Source organism: Piliocolobus tephrosceles, chromosome 16 (assembly GCF_002776525.5).
Source record: "Piliocolobus tephrosceles isolate RC106 chromosome 16, ASM277652v3, whole genome shotgun sequence".
NCBI classification, from domain to species: Eukaryota; Metazoa; Chordata; class Mammalia; order Primates; family Cercopithecidae; genus Piliocolobus; species Piliocolobus tephrosceles.
In genome coordinates this window covers 24,290,955-24,309,340 of record NC_045449.1, presented here as the reverse complement: position 1 = coordinate 24,309,340, position 18,386 = coordinate 24,290,955, and the positions used below count along the sequence as shown (strand labels likewise).

Below are 18,386 nucleotides of genomic sequence, written 5' to 3'. Positions count from 1 at the left end.
TGGTGTCCTTGTTGTATAGAACAGGCAAAGAATTCAAAATGCTAGAGGGCCAGGGAGTGATGTTTTAAACAAAAACAACAAAACTTGAAAATAGGCCTATAGGCCAGGTGCAGTGGCTCATGCCTGTAATCCCAGCACTTTAGGAGGCCAAGGCAGGTGAATCACCTGAGGTCAGGAGTTCAAGACCACCCTGGCCAACATGGTGAAACCCCGTCTCTACTAAAAAGTTACAAAAATTAGGCGTGGTGGCAGGTACCTGTAATCCCAGCTATTCAGGAGGCTGAGGCAGGAGAATCGCTTGAACCCAGGAGGCAGAGGTTGCAGTGAGCAGAGGCTATGCCATTGCACTCCAGCCTGGGCAACAAGGGCAAAACTCTGTCTCAAAAACAAAAAAAAAAAAAGAGAAGAAAAGAAGCCTACATTTTGACCCCTGCTCTGTAATTTACTAATTGTGTAATTGGTAAGTTTAAGCAAGTTACTCTCAAAACCTTTGTTTTCTCATCTGTGAAATGGGAATAAGAACTTCTGTTCATCGAGTTGTTGTGAGATAGTGATTGTAAAGTACTAGGCATCATGCCTAGCACAAGGTGGGCACTCAATAAATGATAGTTACAAAGTTCTCTCTTTTTTTTTTTTAGAGACAGAGTCTTGCTCTGTCAGTTAGGCTGTTAGGCTGGAGTGGCATGATCATGGCTCACTGCAACCTCCACCACTCAGGTTCAAGTTATTCTCCTGCCTCAGCCTCCTGAGTAGCTGGGATTACAAACGTGAGCCACCACACCGGGCCCAAACTCCTCTTTAACTTTATTTCACAGTGCTCAAAGCCAACACCTAACCATTACCATGACCATCACACAACTCCCAAAGAGAATATTTTGATGGACGTGCCATTGTAACAGATTCTGAGTTTTTACAAATGAACGTTTGTGAAATAAGGGTAAAGTTCTTGCCATTATAAACAACAGCTATCCAGTAGGCAGCTGATTTTATAGGTCTGGGGCTCTGATGTTAGAGCTGATCTTTTAGAGAGCCAGTTAGAGAGTTGTGGCAGCTAGCCTCCGGGGTGGTCCATAGTGGTTGTTGCCTCCCAGTATTGATATCCTTGTATAGTCCCCTCCTACACTAAATAGGGCTGACCTATATTACCAATAAGATGTTGCAGAAATTATGATGTGTGTTCTCCAAAATTAAGTCACAAAGCATTGTTCTGCTACCTTGTTCTCCCTGGGATCACTCATTCTGGGGAAAGTCAGCTGCCACATCATGAGGACACTCAGGCAGCCCAGAGGGGAAATTTACATGGCAGAGAACTGAGGTCTCCTGTCAGCAGCCATGTAAATGAGCCATCTTGGAAACAGATCCTCCAGTCCCAGTCTAGACTTCAGATGACTGTAGCCTCTTTTTTTTTTTTTTTTTTTTTTTTTTTGAGATGGAGTCTCACTCTCTCACCCAGGCTGGAGTGCTGTGGTACGATCTCGGCTTACTGCAAGCTCCGCCTCCCGGGTTCACACAGTTCTCCTGCCTCAGCCTCCCGAGTAGCTGGGACTACAGGTACCTACCACCACACCTAGCTAATGTTTTGTATTTTTAGTAGAGACGGGGTTTCACCCTGTTAGCCAGGAGGGGACTGCAGCCTCTTAAGAGACCCTAAGCCAGAACCACCCAGCGAAGCTGTTCCTGAATTCCTGATTCTCAAAAACTATGTGAGATAATAAATGTTTTTGTTGTTTTAGGCTTTTAAGTTTTAGGATAATTTGCTATGCATCAATAGATAACTAATCAGGAGTCATCAACATATAGGATGGTGATAGCCATAAGTTTGGCTGAAGACATTCAGAAGAGTGTATGTAGAACAAGGAGAGGAGTAGTCTTCCACGAAATCATGGAAGTCATCATATTTTAGAAGTTGGCAAAAGAATAGGAGCCCACAAATGAGAATGTGAAGGAATAGTCAGAAACATAGAAGGAATAATAAGAAAGTTTCAAGAAGATGGATGGTTGTTAACAATATCAAATGGTCAGACATTTGATAAGGACTGAGAAAATGTTCATTGGATTTTACAAGCAAAAGAAAATCCCAATTACATTGTATTGGAAAGTGAATTACAAATGAGGGAGTAGAAACACTGAAACCCTACACCACTTGCCCTTCTCTACCTCTTTGGTCTCATTTTCTACCACTCACTATTGGCTCACTACATTTCAGTGCCCCTGACCTCCTTGCTAATTCCCAAGCTAGCCAGTCACTCTTCTGCCTCAGGGCCTTTACATCTGTTGCTCCCACTACCTTTTTTAAAGATAGCAAGCTATGTTGCCCAGGCTGGTTTTAAACTCGTGACTCAAGTGATCCTTCCACCTTATCCTCCAGAGTAGTTGGGATTACAGGTGCACACCACCATGCCCAGCTCCCCCAACTGCCTTTAATGTTCTTTTTCCAAACAGCTACATGGCTCCCTCCCCTAATTTCTACAGATCTCTGTTTAAATGTCAGCTTAGTGAAGAGATTTTCCCTGCCATATCTTATAACACAAGTAAGTATACACAGCAGCATTCCCTGTTACTCTTTCTCACTTCATTTTTCTCCATAGCACTTACCAACATCACATGTCTAAAATGGCAGCCACTGCTTATCTCTGGCCAGTTGTTGCTAGATGAACATGTGTGTTCAAATTTCATGATTGTTCAAAAGAAGCTGGATTTTTAAGTACAATTAATTGTCAATGGGCCAAGCGCAGTGGCTCACACCTATAATCTCAGCACTTTGGGAGGCCAAGGCAGGAGGATTGCTTGAGTCTAGAAGTTCTATACCAGCTTGGGCAACATAGTGAGACCTCATCTCTACAAAATATTAAAAAATTAGCCAGGCATGGTAGCACACACCTGGAGTCCCAGCTACTCAGGATGCTGAAGTGGCAGGACTGCTTGAGCCTATGAGGTTGAGGCTGCAGTGAGCCATGAACACACCACTGTCCTCCAGCCTGGGTGAACAGAGTGAGACCCTGCTTCAAAAAAAAACTGTCAATAAATTTATGTTTCAAAGCACTTTGAAGGTCAAACAGACTCTGTTTTAAGGGCAGTGGATAGGGTAGGGTTACTGACAAAGGATATGGAACTGGAATGGTCAGAGAGATACCAGAGGGACTTAATGTCTTAGAAAGTAAGGGGAACCAGGGGCAGGGTAGTCAAAAAGGACAAAGTGATTTGCCGGTACACATTAGGTATTAAATGAAGAGCAGAAATTGATGCTAAGCTAAAGACTGGGGGTCTTTGTCCTTAGGATCTATCACTGAGGAAATCATTGGCAAACTTGGAGTCGGGGAGGAGTTTCAGAGGAGTGGTGAGACAGAAGCAAGATGCCAGTGGGTAGAAAAATTGACTGGCAAGGGAAGAAAATGGGGACAGCAAGTATAGACTTCCTTCTTAAAGACTTTCAGCCAGAACTGCCATCTTCCAGTAATTCACCAAAATGACGAACACAAAGGGAAAGAGGAGAGGCACCTGATATATGTTCTCTAGGCCTTTTAGAAAACATGGAGTTGTTCCTTTGGCCATGTATATGCTAGTCTATAAGAAAGGTGATAATGTAGACATCAAGGGAATGGGTACTGTTCAAAAAGGAATGCCCCACAAGTGTTACCATGGCTAAACTGGAGAGTCTACAGTGTGACCTGGCATGCTGTTGGCATTGTTGTAAACAAACAAGTTAAGGGCAAGATTCTTGCCAAGAGAATTAATGTGTGCATTGAGCACATTAAGCGCTCTAAGAGCCAAGATAGCTTCCTGAAACACGTGAAGGAAAATGATCAGAAAAAGAGAGAAGCCAAGAGAAAGGTACCTTGGTTCAACTGAAGCCTGCTCCACCCAGAGAAGCACACTTTGTGAGACCAATGGGAAGGAGCCTGAGCTGCTGGAACCTATTCCCTGTGAATTCATGGCATAATAGGTGTTAACAAAATAAATAAAAGACCTCTGGACTGTAATAAATAAATAATAAATAAGAACTTAGAACACAGGATCAAGTTAAGGTTTGGGGGCGTGGAGGTTGTTTTCTTTTAAGGGTATGAGAGACCAGACTTGAGCATGTTTCCAAGTTGAGGAGAAGTAGTCACTAGAGAGAGAAAATTAGGAGTTGAGGGAATGGGACCAAAGACACAGGTGACAGCTGAATGCATCATTCTCTCAGATTGGAGAAAGGAGATAAGTCTGCAGGTGAGAGAAAGTAATTGAGAGAAATCACACTAGCTAGCCTCCATTTTCTTGGTAGTGTAGAAGGTCAAGTTAACTGTGGAAAGTTGAAGGAAATAGGAGTTGCAATGGGACTTTGGGAGAGTAGAGAGGGTTTGAAATAACAGTGGAAAAGAATAGGAGAGGGAACTGTCCAGAGGTGGACACTTAAGTGCCCCGCTGAGTCAGGTCAGTGTCGTTGCTGTCCTCTCTGGTATCCTTGCACTGAGACTGTGAATGTGCTGTGGCATCTAGAGGCATGGTTTATCTCCTTAAGTATTCAGCTGCTTTTCTTTCATTGATTCCAATGTAGAATTACTATAATTACTAAACATTTATTTAGTGTCAGGTAACGTGCTAAACAACAGAGTTACTGCTCAGACAGATAATAATAATAAATAACACATCAAATAGCCATATCATTTTAAGCTGTAGTATTATGAAGGGAAATCAGGAGCAAAGAGAATAGACTGTAGGGAAACCAGTTGAGAAATAGGACATGGAGGCCAGGCGTGGTGACTCACTCCTGTAATCGCAGCACTTTGGGAGGCCGAGGCGGGCAGATCACGAGATCAGGAGATCGAGACCATCCTGGCTAACACAGTGAAACCTCGTCTCTACAAAAAATACAAAAAATTATCCAGGCCTGGTGGCTGGTGCCTGTAGTCCAAGCTACTTGGGAGGCTGAGGCAGGAGATGATGTGAACCTGGAAGGCGGAGGTTGCAGTGAGCTGACATCACGCCACTGCACTCCAGCCTGGGTGACAGAGCGAGACTCTGTCTCAAAAAAAAAAGAAAGAAAGAAAGAAAGAAATAGGACATGTGGACCGGGCACGGTGGCTCACGCCTGTAATCCCATCACTTTGGGAGGCCGAGGCAGGTGGATCACGAGGTCACGAGATTGAGACCATCCTGGCCAACATGGTAAAACCCCATCTCTGCTAAAAATACAAAAAATTAGCCAGGTGTGGTGGTGGGCGCCTGTAGTACCAGCTACTTGGGAGGCTGAGGCAGGAGAATGGCGTGAACCCGAGAGGCGGAGCTTGCAGTGAGCCGAGATCGCACCACTGCACTCCAGCCTGGGCGATAGAGCGAGACTCTGTCTCAAAAAAAAAAAAAGAAAAGAAAAGAAATAGGACATGGGACTAGGTTGGTTAGGGAAGAAAAAGCCGAAAGGAGGTTGATAGCCTAGAAAAAACTGAGGAATCACCGTGTGCGGTGGCTCACGTCTATAATCCCAGCACTCTGGGAGGCCAAGGCTGGTTGATTACCTGAGGTCAGGAGCTCAAGACCAACCTGGGCAACATGGTGAAACCCCATCTCTACTAAAAATACAAAAATTAGCTGGGTGCAGTGGCGCGTTCCTGTAATCCCAGCTACTCTGGAGGCTGAGGCAGGAGAATTGCTTGAGCCCAGGAGGCAAGGGTTGCAGTGAGCCGAGATTGCACGGTTACTGGGCAACAGAGCGACCCTCTGTCTCAAAAAACAAAAAAAAAAAAAAGGAAAAATTGAGGAATCAGGGGTCTAGGAGTCTCTCTCAGCTTGAAGAGGGAGTGAACACATGGGAATTACAAGGAGAGGGAGTTGTAATCAGAAAGTGAGAGTTTAATTTCTGAAATTAAGTCCATCAAGAACTCGTGACTTCCAGAGGGACCCTGTGAATTAGAAGTCTAAAAGGAGTGAAGGTCTTTAAAGACTAAGAGGATGGGAAATTTTGAGACAAAGTTGTTAAATGTTCATCTGTATGAACACTGAAATATCTTAAGATTATAGTAGGAATTGGGGAAAGAAGATTGGACAAGATAAGGGGTTAAAAAAAAGAGTGACAACGATATCAGAAGGCAACAGCAACAAAGAACAGAAGATGACCTTAGCCTCAAAGACACATTGCCAAGGGTGAAAGGAACACTTAGGCCAAATGCTTGAAAGCCTAATTTGCGTTTCTTCTGCAGGTGTGTTTTTAAATACCTGGGAAGGCATTTGTTGAATCATGCAAATGAAATTATTTTTCAAATGCTGAACAGTTTTTCTAAGTTAATCTCCTTTTATTTTGTTTTATTTTGTTTATTTTGTTTGTAAACAAAACATAAAACAAAACAAAAAGACATGTTGGTCATGTCTCTTAGTAACCAAGACATCCAGCATTTTAAATACTGAGAAAGAACTTTTCAGGTCATTTACTTTTGGGTCCAGACAACTTTTAAATTTTTCCGTTTTGAAATAGTATTTAAATCTAGAGTTTAGGGCTGTAGGACCAAGAAGCTTTGTTGATTCAGTCTGTAAGGGAAATGGGTTCCTTTGAGCTGAGGCAGTTTCTCCTCTCTTTGGAGGAGGACCTTCTCAAAAACAAAACTCTCCACCGCTGTCAGTCACCAGGAGAACTAGGGTCGGTTGTGTGTTGGGAAGTTGCTTGAGACCAGTTCCTTTCCTGGGCACCTAGGTTTTTGTTTTCTGTTTTTGTTTGGGGGTGAGGGAGGTGGTGGTTATTTTTGGATGGCGACTGGAGGCAAGACTGAGGCCGAACCTTGCTAAGGTGGCTGCACAAAGAGGAAGACAAGAAGACAGCAATGGTGTCATGATAAAGTCTGGTCTTTTGGCTCTTAGCTCAAACTCAGAAGTGTTTTGTAGCAAGGCTGCCTGGTGTAAATCCAAGAATGGTAGCTACCTGGAGGAATGGGATAGGGTGTGTTCTTTTCTTTTTTTTTTTTTTTTTTTTTTTTTTTTCCGAGATGGAGTCTCGCTCTGTCGCCCAGGCTGGAGTGCACTGGCTGGATCTCAGCTCACTGCAAGCTCCGCCTCCCGGGTTTACGCCATTCTCCTGCCTCAGCCTCCCGAGTAGCTGGGACTACAGGCGCCCGCCACCTCGCCCGGCTAGTTTTTTGTATTTTTTAGTAGAGACGGGGTTTCACCGTGTTGGCCAGGATGGTCTCAATCTCCTGACCTCGTGATCCGCCCGTCTCGGCCTCCCAAAGTGCTGGGATTACAGGCTTGAGCCACCGCGCCCGGCCGGGTGTGTTCTTTTCAAAGGTATTCAGAAGTCAAAATTATTTTGGATCTGTGCTTGGTCTCACAAGACATATGGTGAATTAGGCCCAACTACTTCCATTTAGAGCCCTGCCTTAGACTCCTAAAGGCCCTCGAGGTCTGATCTTCCATGATTTGGTAGTACTTTAAAACTCAAACCAAAAGCTAAAAGAAAAAAAAAAACAGAAAAGAAAGAAAAAGAAAAATAGAACAAGCATCATAGCAAGCTTTGAAGTGGAATCCTGCCTTTATTCTCTTCAGATGAACTGACCAGTGGTGGTGGTGTTTTTTGGTTTTTGTTTGTTTGTTTATTTGTTTGTTTCAGATGGAGTCTCGCTCTGTCGCCCAGGCTGGAGTGCAGTGGTGCGATCTTGGCTCACTGCAGCCTCCGCATCCCAGGTTCAAGTGATTCTCCTGCCTCATCCTCCCGAGTAGCTGGGATTACAGGTGCATGGCACCACACCTGGCTAATTTTTTCTATTTTTAGTAGAGACAGGGTTTCGCTGTTTTAGCCAGGATGTTCTTGAACTCCTGATGTCGTGATCCACCCGCCTCAGCCTCCCAAAGTGCTGGGACTACAGGCGTGAGCCACCACGCCCAGCCTCAACCAGCAGTGTTTTTAACTGCTAGTTGTTTAAGCTATTATTTAGCAATATGTCCTGTTGTAATGACATCTAACAGAATAAAGGGCTAAAGTGCTGCCCAGAGTGTCAGATGACATGGGGGGCTTAAGCCTGGCCCTACTGCTAACTAGCTATGTGATTTTAGGGTAAATCAGTAAATTCTCTGGGCTTCAGTTGATATGTTAGATTCTCTGTCACAAGCTCAGAAATGTTTTGTTTTGTTTTGTTTTTGAGACAGTCTTACTCTGTCGCCCAGGCTGGAGTGCAGTGATGTGATCTCGGCTCACTGCAAACTCCACCTCCCGGATTCAAGCGATTCTCCTGCCTCAGCCTCCCGAGTAGCTGGGATTACAGGCACATGCCACCACACCCTTCTATTTTTTGTATTTTTAGTAGAGATGGGGGTTTCACCATGTTGGCCAGATGGGTCTCAAACTCCGGACCTCAAGTGATCCACCCACCTCGGCCTCCCAAAGTACTAAGATTACAGGCATGGGCCTCCCTGCCTGGCCAGAAATGAATTTTAACTATCATAAGTAAAATATTTGTCAGAAAGATGTCAGGCATCCTAATGGAAGACTAGAGGACCAAACTTAGGGAACAGGCGTATGAAAGGAAAATAAATCTCAGAATCATCACCAAATCATCACCCAAATCATCACCAAGCCAAAGGGAAAAGTTAAACTGGGAAGTGCTTAGGGCAAACCTACCCCCCATTCTATTCCTAAAAAGATAGCTACTAAGATTTTTAAAAGCTACATACCTCCCTCACTAGGAATTGTGGACAAAGGACAGACAGAACTCAAAGTCATCCCTCCTCTGCTCAGTGAGATAAATGCAAACCTGATTGCCATCTTTGGAAAGGCTAATCAGAAACCCAAAAGAATGCAACCATTTGTCTTGGATCTTCCTATTACCTGGAAGTCCTCTCCCCACTTCAAATTATCTCGCTTTTCTTGACGGAACCAGTGTACATTTTACATATATCGATTGATGTCTCATGTCTCCCTAAAATGTATAAAACCAAGCTGTGCCCCGACCACACTGGGCACATGTCGTCAGGACCTCCTGAGGCTGTGTCACGGGCATGCATTCTTAACTTTGGCAAAATAAACTTCCTGAACTGACTGAGACCTGTCTCAGATATTTGGAGTTCAAAGGAAAGAGCTAGGATCATTCAGGGAAGACCAGGGAGCAGGAGCAGACTGTCCCATACCTCGACACTCCCCGTGTATCCAAAGCAGTAGGAATAATGGGGTATGGTCCCAGGGGAGAGTTTCCAGGGGAGATTCAGATTCCAAGGGGAGAATTTCCAACTGGCCAGATGTAAGCCACATTCCAGCTTCCTGCAAAACCCCTTGCAGTTCCAGAGTTGGAGGCCACCAAAACCACATTTGAATGGATTCCCCAAAAGGAGAGTAGGGTGATACTGAAAAAGATAAATCTATTGCTGAACAGCCAAAAACAACAAATGTCAAAGCAGATGTGCCCCATCTGTAAAAACTAGAAGGTTAATTGTATGACCAGTGGTAAAATTATTGATCCTAAATTATGTCTCTGTCAGACATTTCTAAGATGCACATGGTTAAAGCAAAAATGGAATTAGAAGGTCTTATCAGTAAATGAACATTCAAAATGAGCGGAACAAATAATTTTGGTTTTTTGTTTTGTTTTTGCCTTCGATTTATGATCGGTAGTGAAATGACCAGGGAGTTTTGTCCAGATTGGAATTTGTCTCTCAGTCTTAAACAAATAGATCCATTTTCTCCCCTTCAATTTTAGGAAAGGGGGAAAACAGCTGCATCCTAGTGTAGTTGTGCTGGGCATTGTGCAACAGAGTTTAAGTGGAAGATTAGCTGGAACTAAGTCTGATGGTTATTGTTACTGAGTAAGAACCAGAGTCCTAAGCTCTTCTCTGCTTTGGCCAGTGATTGGTCTACTCATGTGGCCCAGTCTCTGTTTGTCTGGTGATAAGGATAGAAATAATCCTGACACTTGTATTCAGAGGCATGTGTCTGGGAAATCAATGCCCTCAGAGAGAGGGTTCCAGGTATGGCTGGGCATTCTAATATTCAGTGTTTGGTCATGCTGTGGGGGTAGGGTGGGAATGTCTATTTACAGAGAACAGTACGATATTTGAGTTTGGATTTTCTCCTGTTGTATTCTGAATTCCTTTAGGATTACAGAATCACATTTTCTTCACTACCTAGAGGTGTCCTTTTGACTTTTGCAGCCAGGTTGTATACATCAAGGAATAATTACTTTTTCCTTCCCGTTTTAGGAGTTTGGCCAGATTTTTTCATTAGCCATTAGTATTGATAGCTGTGTAGTTCCTTGAACTCTGGTCTGATATTTGAAACTTTTTATTATGAAATTCCCTGTCTGTGGTGTGGTCACACCAAGTGAGAACATGAATTCCTTTCCACCTGGTAGGGTTGACAGAAGCTGTCCTACCACCTTGAATCTGAAAATTAACTAAGCAGAGAAAGCTTATCAGGAGGGGAAAAATATTGGGAGAGTGGAATGTATTTGAAAGTTTTTGCTAGATGAGTATCCTTCAAGACGAAAGTATGAGTTCAGATTATGTGTGGTACTTGAATTTAACGTAAATACCAACCACTCACCTTGTGCAATAATATTGCATGCAGTCAATATTACACAATAATTTGCCTGCTGATTTTGGCTTCAAGCAGAATTATCAAACCAACTCCAGAGTTTGGCATTACAAACATTATAAACATGAAAATCTGTTTCCTTCATTTTAGTATAACATCTACTTTCTGCCACTTGATTTCTCATAGTAAATGAGCCATTTCTTCTTGTATGTGTGCATGTAGAACAGTGGAATTTCTATCCAACTGACGTTCAGCAATTAGGCCAGGTATGTTGTTGCTTTGTTTTGCTTTCTTGACCTTCCTGCTGGTCATGGATGATCACCCTGGCCACATTCCTCAAAGATTATTTCAACCTCAGAACAGTTAAATATTTTCTTCCCTTAGTTGACCTTTTCCTCCACACTTTTTAAGAAGAAACTACAGTTAACAAATGTTGTACTTTTAGGAAGTGATTTTGATCAGAAGGGATTGTCACAGAGCACTTTCCCAAATATTTTTAAAGCCGAGTACTCTTTCCTCAATATTTTGAGACTGAGATGCCACCATCATTTCCAGCAGATACTACAACTTGCTCTACTGTCCAGATTCATCTCTCAGACATGTTCTTTATCGCACTCAGTATGGTCTTTCTGTTTATGGCCTTGTTGGGAAAGTGCTGGGGAAAATGAGAAGAGTTGGAATCCGAATGGATTTCAGTAGTTTTCTCTCACTCCTGTACTCTACTTTTTTTTTTTTTTTGGAAATGGAGTTTCACTCTGTTGCCCAGGCTGGAGTGCAGTGGCATGATCTCAGCTCACTGCAAACTCCACCTCCAGAGTTCAAGCAGTTCTCTTGCCGCAGCCTCCCAGGTAGCTGGGATTATAAGCGTGTGCCACCACACTTGGCTAATTTTTATATTTTTAGTAGAGACGGAGTTTCACCATCATGGCCAGGCCGGTCTTGAACTCCTGGCCTCAAATGATCCATCCTCCTTGGCCTCCCAAATGCTGGTATTACAGGTGTGAGCCAACACACCTGGCTAATTTTTGTATTTTTAGTAGAGATGGGGTTTCACCATGATGGCCAGGCTGGTCCTGAACTCCTGACCTCAAGTGTTCCACGCTCCTTGGCCTCCCAAAGTGCTGGGATTATAGGCGTGAGCCACCACACTCAGCCCCTGTACTCTACTTTTAAATTCCATTCTGTTGAAAAGGTGTATACGGAAGACATTGTGTTTCGTCTACCATAAACTATATCATAAAGCGAAAACAACATGGTAGAGAATGATTCGGAACATAAGCTTTCAAGTCAAATCTTGGTTTGAATCCTTGCTCTGAGGCTTGCTAGGCTTACTAGCTGTATGATCTTAAGCAAGTAATTTATGATCTCTGAGCCCTCAGTCTCTTACTAGTACCTACTTCATAGAATTGTTAGGAAGGTTAAATAAAGTAATGTAAAATGCACCTAGCATACAGGAGATATCTAGTTGAGTTAGCTATTAGCTCCTTATATATATATACACACACATATTTACGTATATACATATACACACACACATATATATACATATATACACACACATATATATACATATATATATATATTTCTTAACCAGGGATGTCTTTCCCCTTGTTGAGCAAGCAGTCTATGGCAAAGAGAAGCATAGATGTTTTTAAGTTATAAAAACTCTGGAGGACTTCACTGTCACGAGTGCTCTATTAGAAAGGTGATCCTGTCATATTTGTATCAAGCAGCTAATTATTCTCTTTAGATCAAGAAAATAGTATTCTCTTTATCTCATTTATTCCTTACTGTAGGGGTTCTTAAGTCCTTTGGGGTTATATTTAACTTAGGCATCTGTAATCACATACAAATGACTTCATAGAGTTTACTGCAGTTCTGTTTCTGTGCTAGACGCTACAGAACTAGTCAATTCAGAAACATGAAAAAGTTTTCACCTGCCTTTTTAAAGAACAGATTTTTTTTTTTTTGAAACGGAGTTCCACTCCGTCGTCCAGACTGGAGTGCAATGGCACAGTCTCAGCTCACTGCAACCTCTGCCTTCCGGGTACCAGCAATTCTCTTGCCTCAGCCTCCCTAGCAGCTGGGATTACAGGCGCCCGCCACCACACCCAGCTAATTTTTTTGTATTTTTAGTAGAGACGGGGTTTTGCCATGTTGGCCAGGCTGGTCTCCAACTCCTGACCTCAGGTGATCCGCCCACCTCGGCCTCCCAAAGTGTTGGGATTACAGGTGTGAGCCACTGCACCCAGCAAGAACAGACTTTTAATTAGACAACTGACAACTCCATGTCAATTGAATTTTTAAGCAACTGTTTCAGAAAGACATATTTACATAATAAATCTTTTATTATTCTGGCAAGATATACCAACTTTTTACCTTACACAAAAGTATATGCGATTAAATTTACATATAATTTTCTTCATATGCAAATAAAGCATTTAATTTTCAAGTGGAATTTTATCTCCCTAAACTCTGGTGGTGGTTATAAATTTTGTTTTATCACTTCCGTGCTATGAATTTTTTTCCGTTATGATAAGAGATTTTTGTAATCAAGCCACACACTTATTTCTGGTCCCCTTGTGACCAACAGAATGTCACTTTTTTGATAACTGAGGGGTCATGACCTGGGGCCACAGAATAAAGAGGATTGATTATACCATCCAGATTATCTGCCATGAGTCTCTGGGAGCCTATATTGCACCTATTATAATAGTATTAAATAGTAGTCTCCGGCCGGGCGCTGTGGATCACACCTGTAATACCAGCATTTTGGGAGGCCAAGGTGGGCGGATCATTTAAGGTCAGGAGTTCCAGACAAGCCTGGGCAACATGGTGAAACCCCGTCTCTACTAAAAATACAAAAATTAGCCAGGTATGGTGACGTATGCCCGTAGTCCCAGCTGCTTGAGAGGCTGAGGCATGATAATCATTTGAGCCCGGGAGGCAGAGGTTGCAGTGAGCCAGATCTCACCATTGCACTCAAGCCTGGACGACAGAGCAAGACTCCATCTCAAAAAAAAAAAAAAAAAACAAATAGTAGTCTATTGGCCTACCTTGTGTATTTTGTTCCATCAGAAAAATTTATTGACATTTGTGTTTCAAATAGGAAAGCCTCTTTTCTCTTACGTGTGAATTAGTGATATTTATACTATATGTGAGTTTGATTCCTGGCCTTTCTTTTATAATCAGAAGTTTTTGGAGTCCAGGTGGCTTTGAACTAACCAACAGCCCTTGTTTAGCTCCTTAACCCATACTTAAAATGTATGAAAGCCCTACATACATTTTAAATAACACATTTAGATATGCTTTAAAGCAAGAGTGTACTTAGATATGCTTTAAAGCATAAGCAACAAATGTATCTATAAAAAAACAGTATTACTGAACTCCAAAAACCAGGAAGTTCTTAAAATAGTGTTTGTTAAAGAGAAACTACCTGTCTTACAGAAGGAATGACTGAAGTATGTTCAGTTGTTTTAAACTGTTCAACAAATATACACACTTCTTTTGTAGATGTAGCGAACTCCTTTGTTTACTGGAACCCACAGTGTCCAAAGCTGTTACTTTGCCTGGTGAATAGGTAGAATATTTAATCTTTATTTTTAAAATGTTTTCATTTAGTAAAGCAGCAGTTGCTGTGTTGGCAAAAGTGTGAATTTCATTTCCTGTCTGTGGTGTAGCCCACTCATCCTGTCACTCAGACATTTTGTTTTAGGTTGTTCCCGTAATGTGAGTGGAACAGAGTGACCCACAGTAGGGTGGCATGTGAACACCACGGATGTAACAAGAGACAAGGCTTGTGCAACAGACCACAAGAGAGCAATGCTTTATTTAAAGATGAAAACAAAACAAAATCAAGGCACCCCCACCCCCAGCCAGCATGCAAATTTTTAAAGTGACATCTGTGGATTCTTTTGTTTTTAGAAGACATGTTTCAGTCTATTTGGCAGGTTACCTCAAAGGTTTTATTAGCTTCATGGACTTTATTAAAGGATAAAATTGAATCAATGTCTGATAATATTATAGAGGTGATTTAATTTCATTTGCTAATCTGTCATCAAACATTTTAAAGTCCATTAATCTGCCACATATATTGAGTTCTATAATGATTATTTTTACATGTGAGACTTGTCCTAAATTACAATTTCTGCTACAGTGACAGGACAGATATACAGTGTGGAAAAAACCTGGGATAAATTCATTCATCCATCACCTATTGTTCAAGCAGCTAATATGTGCCTTACACTGTTTCCAGTGCTGCGGCTACAGTGATGCGCAAAATTAAGTCCTTGCTCTCATGGAGCTTATATTCTACTATAGGAAGGTAACCACAAGTATGCATGTGAATATATATAATTTTAGTTTATGATAAATATTCTGAAGGAAACAAAACAGAATAACAGGATAAAGTATGATTGAAATTGGGGGAAGGAGCAGTGATATTGGAGCTGAGATTTACACAGTAACAGGCCATGAGAAAAGTATTCCAAGTAGAGAACAGAGAGCACAAAGGCCCTGAAACATCAAAGAAACAGAAAGAAGAATCACAGATCATGGTAAACAAAAGGGGAGATGATGTAAGATCAGAGGAGTAGTCCTGTAGTATGTTACAGGGCCTTGAAGACCAAGCTAAAGACTGGCTTTTTTATTTATAAGTACAAAAGGAAGCCTTTGGAGGGTTTTAAGCAGGGAAGTGACACTGTATGATCTATATGATTTTTAAGTCACTCTGGTTGCAGTTTGGTGAGTAGATGATGGAGGGCAGAAGTGGTTGCAGATAGACCTGTTAAGAAGTTTTTTTTTTTTTTTTTTCTTTTTTTTGATACAGTGCCTGGGGTTTGTTTCACTTCAGGGGCAAGGTAAATGGGTGAGGATGTAGAAGAAACAAAATTTACCACAAATTAAAGCTTGAATGTGATGGGAACACGGGGCCTTATTATAGTATTCCCTCTACTTTTGTGTATGTTTGTCATTTTCTGTAATAAAAGGCTTTTCTAAGAAAAACCTTTTAAATAGTGGTCCAAGTAAGGATGATGGTGCCATGGACCTGTGTGATAGTGGTGATAGGAATAAGTGGGCAAGTTCAAGATACATTTGAAAGTAAAGCTGGCTGGGCGCGGTGGCTCACGCCTGTAAGCACTTTGGGAGGCCAAGACAGGTGGATCACGAGGTCAGGAGATCGAGACCATCCTGGCTAACACGGTGAAACCTTGTCTCTACTAAAAATATAAAAAAATTAGCCGGGTGTGGTGGCGGGTGCCTGTAGTCCCAGATACTCGGGAGGCTGAGGCAGGAGAATGGCGTGAACCCGGGAGGCGGAACTTGCAGTGAGCCAAGATTGCGCCACTGCACTCTAGCCTGGGTGACTGAGTGAGACTCCGTCTCAAAAAAAAAAAAAAAGTAAAGCTCACAGGACTTGCTAATGGATTAGATATATATTATAGGAAGGAAAGACACTAAGGATGACTCTTAGGTGTTTTGCCTAAACAACTGGGAGAATGAGGCTGGAGAACGAGGCCAGAGGTTGACTTGAGGGTGGGAGAACTCAAGAATTTAGTTTTGGCAACGTGAATTTAACATGCCAATTAAGATTTCCAAGTGGAAATATTGAGTAGACAATGTCATTTACAATCTGCTAGCTAACCTTTAATAGCAGTGCTATACTCGAAAGCAATTTAGAATCCTCTATTAGGTATTTCTAAACTTGGCCTTCATGAGTTAAGTTCTATCCTTTCAGATTCTGTGAGAAACTTGATGGATAACTTGAAAGGCTTATTTAGTTTATTGATATGAAATAATTTACATTTATTTTCTGGTTATATATGGGTATCCACTAGTTTTTTTTTGCTTTTTTTTTTTTTTTTTTTTTTTTAAGAGACAGAGTCTTGCTCTGTCATCCCAGCTGGAGTACAATGGCGCCATCATAACTCACTATAATCTCGAACTCCTAGGCTCAAGCGATCCTCGCACCTCACCCTCCTGAATAGCTAGGACTACGAGGCATGTGATGCCACCCCCAGCTAATTTTTAAAATATTTTTTTGGAGATGGAGTCTCACCGTGTTGCCTAGTCTAGTCTCGAACTCCAAGCCTCAACCAGTCCTCTTGGCTTGGCCTCCCAAAGCGCTGGGATTATAGGCATGAACCACTGTGACTAGACCAGTAATTTTATTTTGAATAGCCGCTATCCTTAGCAGTTATTCTGCACCTTTATTATCATCTTGTGAATGACAAACTCCAGTGGGTTAAACACACTTCCTGCCCACTACTTCTTTTCACTGAGTATGGGGATGCAAGTTGGCAGTAGTAAAATTTTGAGGTAATACTTTACTGTGGTGTATATTTTAAACATAAATCTTTTTTGCAAACTTTGGACCTATTATTAGTAGCTAAATATTGTAACATACTTCACATCTGATTAGGACAGTATTGAAACATCCTTACTGATAACCTTCTACTAATCTACTTATAATAACTAATATTTATTAAGGGCTTTTTACTGTATACTAGGCACCACTTTAAGACGCTCTGTTCTCATTGGCTCTTCACAACAACTTCATTTTATTATCCCTGTTTTACAGATAAGGAAATTTAGGCCTACTCTGGTAGGAAGAAGTAAAGCTAGGATTCAAACTCAGACATTCTGGTTTCAGAGCCTCCGCTCTTAACTGCCGCCATGTAATGTATATAGAATATCGTAAGTTTTGGCTGGGCGCAGTGGCTCACACCTGTAGTTCTAGCACTTTGGGAGGCCAAGGCGGGTGGATCACATGAGATCAGGAGTTCAAAACCAGCCTGACCAACATGGTAAAACCCTGTCTCTGTTAAAAATACAAAAATTAGCTGGTCGTGGTGGCTCACTCCTGTAATCCCAGCTACTCAGGAGCCTGAGGCAGGAGAATTACTTGAACCTAGGACGCGGTGGTTGTTGCAGTGAGCCAAGATCGCACCACTGCACTCCAGCCTGGCAACAGAGTGAGACTCCCATCTGAAAAAGAAAAAAAAGAAGAATATTTTAAGTTTTGTTTCAGAAAACTTATCTAGAGGCCGGGCACGGTGGCTCACACCTGTATTCCCAACACTTTGGGAGGCTGAGGTGGGCAGATCATTTGAGGTCAGGAGTTTGAGACCAGCTTGACCTATGTAGTAAAACCCTGTCTACTAATATACAAAAAGCCGGGAGTGGTGGTGGGTGCCGGTAATCCCAGCCTACTCGGGAGGCTGAGGCAGGAGAATCGCTTGAACTCAGGAGGCAGAGGTTGCAGTGAGCCAAGATTGCGCCACTGCACTCCAGCCTGGGCAACAGAGCAAGACTCCCTTTCGCAAAAGAAAAAGAAAGAAAACTTGTCTAGAGTAGGCAGGAGCGTATGTGTGAGTAACCACAGCCTCTCTTGATTGTGTTTTTACTTCGTTCCATGAAGTTGGAACTTTGGAATAGGGAAGAGAGAATCCTAAAGTGGTTATCCATCCTATCCTTTGATTTCCTTTCCTAAATAATTTATTTTCTTTTGACTTTTTCCTTGTAGCATCAGCGAGAGCTTTCTAACTGTCAAAGGTGCTGCCCTTTTTCTACCACGGGGAAATGGCTCATCCACACCAAGAATCAGCCACAGACGGAACAAGCATGCAGGTAACACTCACATATATACTATTTCTTTCTTGGTAACTGTATCTTGTGTTACATTCTAAAAGGCTGACTACCTCATCCCCATCTCTTCAGAAGTTCTTTAATGGTGAAAGAAAGTGTTCTACTGTGCTGTAATCACTTTTCTTTTACCCTCAGAGACCATTTTTTTAGCACTTAGCAAAAAGTCTTTTACACTTAGTAGATGTTCAATACATTTTTGTTGGAATAATTATAAGAAAGTACCAAAATACTCTAATGAAGCTATATGAAACTT

At 42.0% G+C, this 18,386-nt stretch overlaps 1 protein-coding gene across 5 annotated transcripts in view; it reads left to right on the top strand.

Moving 5' to 3' along the window:
• The window catches only part of SSH2 (slingshot protein phosphatase 2), a 314,054-nt gene that overhangs the window by 216,180 nt on the left and 79,488 nt on the right, over positions 1–18,386 (top strand). For all 5 annotated transcript variants that reach the window (XM_023183934.1, XM_023183933.2, XM_023183931.2 and 2 more), the window contains one exon: positions 18,012–18,115. Coding sequence is in view for 4 of the 5 variants with exons in the window: in XM_023183933.2 (XP_023039701.1) it covers positions 18,012–18,115 (104 nt within the window). In the remaining variant the exon portion in view is untranslated. The remainder of the gene's footprint in view (positions 1–18,011; positions 18,116–18,386) is intronic.